The following is a 2,861-nucleotide window of genomic DNA, read 5'->3' as shown; positions in this document are numbered from 1 at the left end:
AGTAGGATTAACATTTAGGTGTTCTAATGAACTTCTTATAAGCACACTCTGAAACGTTTTCCTTGACAAAGTTAGAAAGTAGAAGAGGAAGAAATTTCAATACATGGGCATCTTTGAAAGAAGTCAGCCATATAGATTTCGGTAGTGACAAAGTGGAAATAAAAAGAGATACTAGTAGAATTTGCCATGTTTGCATCACATTAAAAATTCTGGATGTTTGAATATGTCACAAATGATATATTTTATCTTTCTGACTTACTTTACCAACTCTTGAAATAATTGGCAAATATTGATTACTTTTTTCAGAATGTCAGCTATTCGCTTGTCAGAACTAATAAGCACCAAAGGACTGACAGTGGCATAAATATTTCCCACCAGTGTCTGCACACCCAGGACCACAGGTTCGTATTTCCACAATACAGCTGAAAAGAATGAGATAATACTATCCACACAATACATAATCACAAAGAAACTCAGCAGAACTAGGACAGTACATGTTGCCCTTTTTGCTGGGGAGGTTCTTGGGGAAATGCTCATGCTGTGAAGGTACTCAGACTTCCTCTGATGGCTACATAAGAAAATCACCATGTACATGCTGGATAGCAGCATGATTCCTACAAAGAAGATGTTCTGGGTCAAGATAAGCATGCGATATAGTGCCCTGACAATGGAATTTATAGTGGTGAGTGAGCAGTACTTATTGACATTGAGTAGATTGGTCCTGTTGGAATGAGCTACAGTGTTGATGACCATGCTGCTATTGGAACACAGGTTGAAGCAACAAATACAGAAGAAAGCAATGACAATATAATGTGTGAGTTTCTGCTTAAATCTTGACAAGTAGAAGGAGCTGGGACTGATGGTGATGACCTGAACAATGCTCAGCAGACAGGTGATGGAGATGGAGAGACCCCTAGACACTCTACTCACGTAGAGCATAACTTTACACTTTAAATCATCTGGAAATCCCAGGGATTTGAACATATCTGCTGATGAAATATCTAGAGAGGTAAGTAGCATCACTATATGGACAAAAGACAACTGACAAGTGATCATATCAGTTGGTCTAGGCCTATGAATTTGATGGATTGTGAAGATGTGGAAGACAAGGAGGAAGGTATTGGCTAAGATACCAATGCCAGCTTGGAAAAAATACAAATGTTTCAGTGATAACATTACTGGATATTCTTTTCATATCAGTATATTTGAAAATACTTCAGACACCTATGAAAGAAAACAGAGATCGCATGTCACTATAAATCTTTGTTTATATGAAAATCATGCAAAACCATCATTTCTATTGTACCCACTACTTTAATAAATTCTGAATGTTTAGTAAAATTATTTATAGAAAACTTCTGCATTACTTAATCTATAACATGAAAATTTGTTAGTATACATCTTTTTTGAAACTTTTGTAGTCTTTAAAGTCTGCAACAAAGCAATATGATTTTAGTTTGATTTCTCATTTTGAAATAATTTCTCTAAATGCATACATCCATGTGTGTATATTTTTATAAATAACTGAAGCAAAAATCACTCACATTCAGAAAAAATGTGCAGAAGTACAGCACCCTTCCACAACCACATGACATGTCTTGAGTTAACATAGGAATCAATGCTTCGTTGATTAAATGGATGCTGAATATTCTCCAAAGCTTACTCTAGTAAAGCAGAAACAGTTGTGTATCACCTTCAAACTGAATAAATGATTGACTGTTTCTGCATCTCAATGATCATAATCAACTCATTTAGTAATATGTTTAAGGTGAAATGATCTAATACAAATGATAGTTAAATATGTAACTGTATTACAATATTCACACATTATGAGCCATCCATTCAAATTACTGACAAAATGGTGGATAGATAACATCAGTATTTTCTTCGTCCCCCACACCAATATTTGCCTGATGCTCTCATATTTTTTCATAATTATATGAAGCAGCATTTGAAGACATATGACAACGTTTACATTATTGAAATGTAACATGAGCTTTTGATGTGCAGATATGTTTGTGTCAGTTATTAGTGTTTATTGACAAAATTGGGTCACCTGGCAGAATCAAGCAATAAACATCTTTTCCACTATTGTAAGTGCACTCAAACATTTTTCTTAATAAAATGGACAAATTTTAGAAGAATAAAGAGGATAAGGATCCAACAGCATTGAATAACTACAATGTGTTACCCGTTCTTTGGAAATGTTGTTTAATGTTGAAAAATGAAAAAATCAAAGATAATGATGAGAATATGCATAATCACAAAAATTGAGTTCCCAGAACCATTGAGAAAAACACAAAACAAAATATTGAGAGAAAAGTAGGAGACAAAAACTGAAACAAGATAAGTTAGTAGGAAATCATAAATGTTAGTTTTCAAACAAAAAAAATGCTCTATAGAGATTAGTTGCTAAAATATCAACCGAATCAAGTAGATACAAGAAAGAAATGAAAGTGCATCTTTAAAGTTTCATTAATGACAACCTACAAATCACTAAAATAATGAGGTGATAGCCAGAGTAACCTGCCAAGTAGGGAGTTTAGAAAAATGTAAAGAATGTGTCTTCTGCTCCAGTTTACCTGAACAAGAGCATTGGGTTGAATTTAAATGAACTTCATCCTCGTTATTCAATATCACCAAAGCATGCTGAGTCAGTGCAGGTGAGTTATATCTAATTAGAGCAAATTGAAATCAATGAAGAAGTTAAATTGAAAACATACTGCAATAAATGATACTATATTCAATTGCAATTTAAGGCAGTAAATAAATGCAACTATAATGTTGGAAACCCATCCACTCAATGTAATTCATATAATTACTGAATTCATTAATCTAAGATTGATATCATGAACTGATAA

General features: G+C 33.4%; 1 protein-coding gene across 1 annotated transcript; it reads right to left on the bottom strand.

Moving 5' to 3' along the window:
• Positions 1 to 255: 255 nt before the first annotated feature.
• Positions 256 to 1,176, bottom strand: LOC131481723 (vomeronasal type-1 receptor 51-like). Its single transcript, XM_058671858.1, has one exon. The coding sequence runs from the start codon at positions 1,174 to 1,176 to the stop codon at positions 256 to 258; it is 921 nt and encodes a 306-aa protein (XP_058527841.1).
• Between the last annotated feature and the right edge of the window lie 1,685 nt (positions 1,177 to 2,861).

This window comes from Ochotona princeps, chromosome 13 (genome assembly GCF_030435755.1).
Source record: "Ochotona princeps isolate mOchPri1 chromosome 13, mOchPri1.hap1, whole genome shotgun sequence".
Taxonomy (NCBI): Eukaryota; Metazoa; Chordata; class Mammalia; order Lagomorpha; family Ochotonidae; genus Ochotona; species Ochotona princeps.
Note: the sequence above shows the minus strand (reverse complement) of the source record. Positions and strands in the feature narration are given on the sequence as shown.

Bases quoted from the DNA above. Each gene is read 5' to 3' on its own strand.
- LOC131481723 (XM_058671858.1), bottom strand. From the start codon at position 1,176: ATGTTATCACTGAAACATTTGTATTTTTTCCAAGCTGGCATTGGTATC.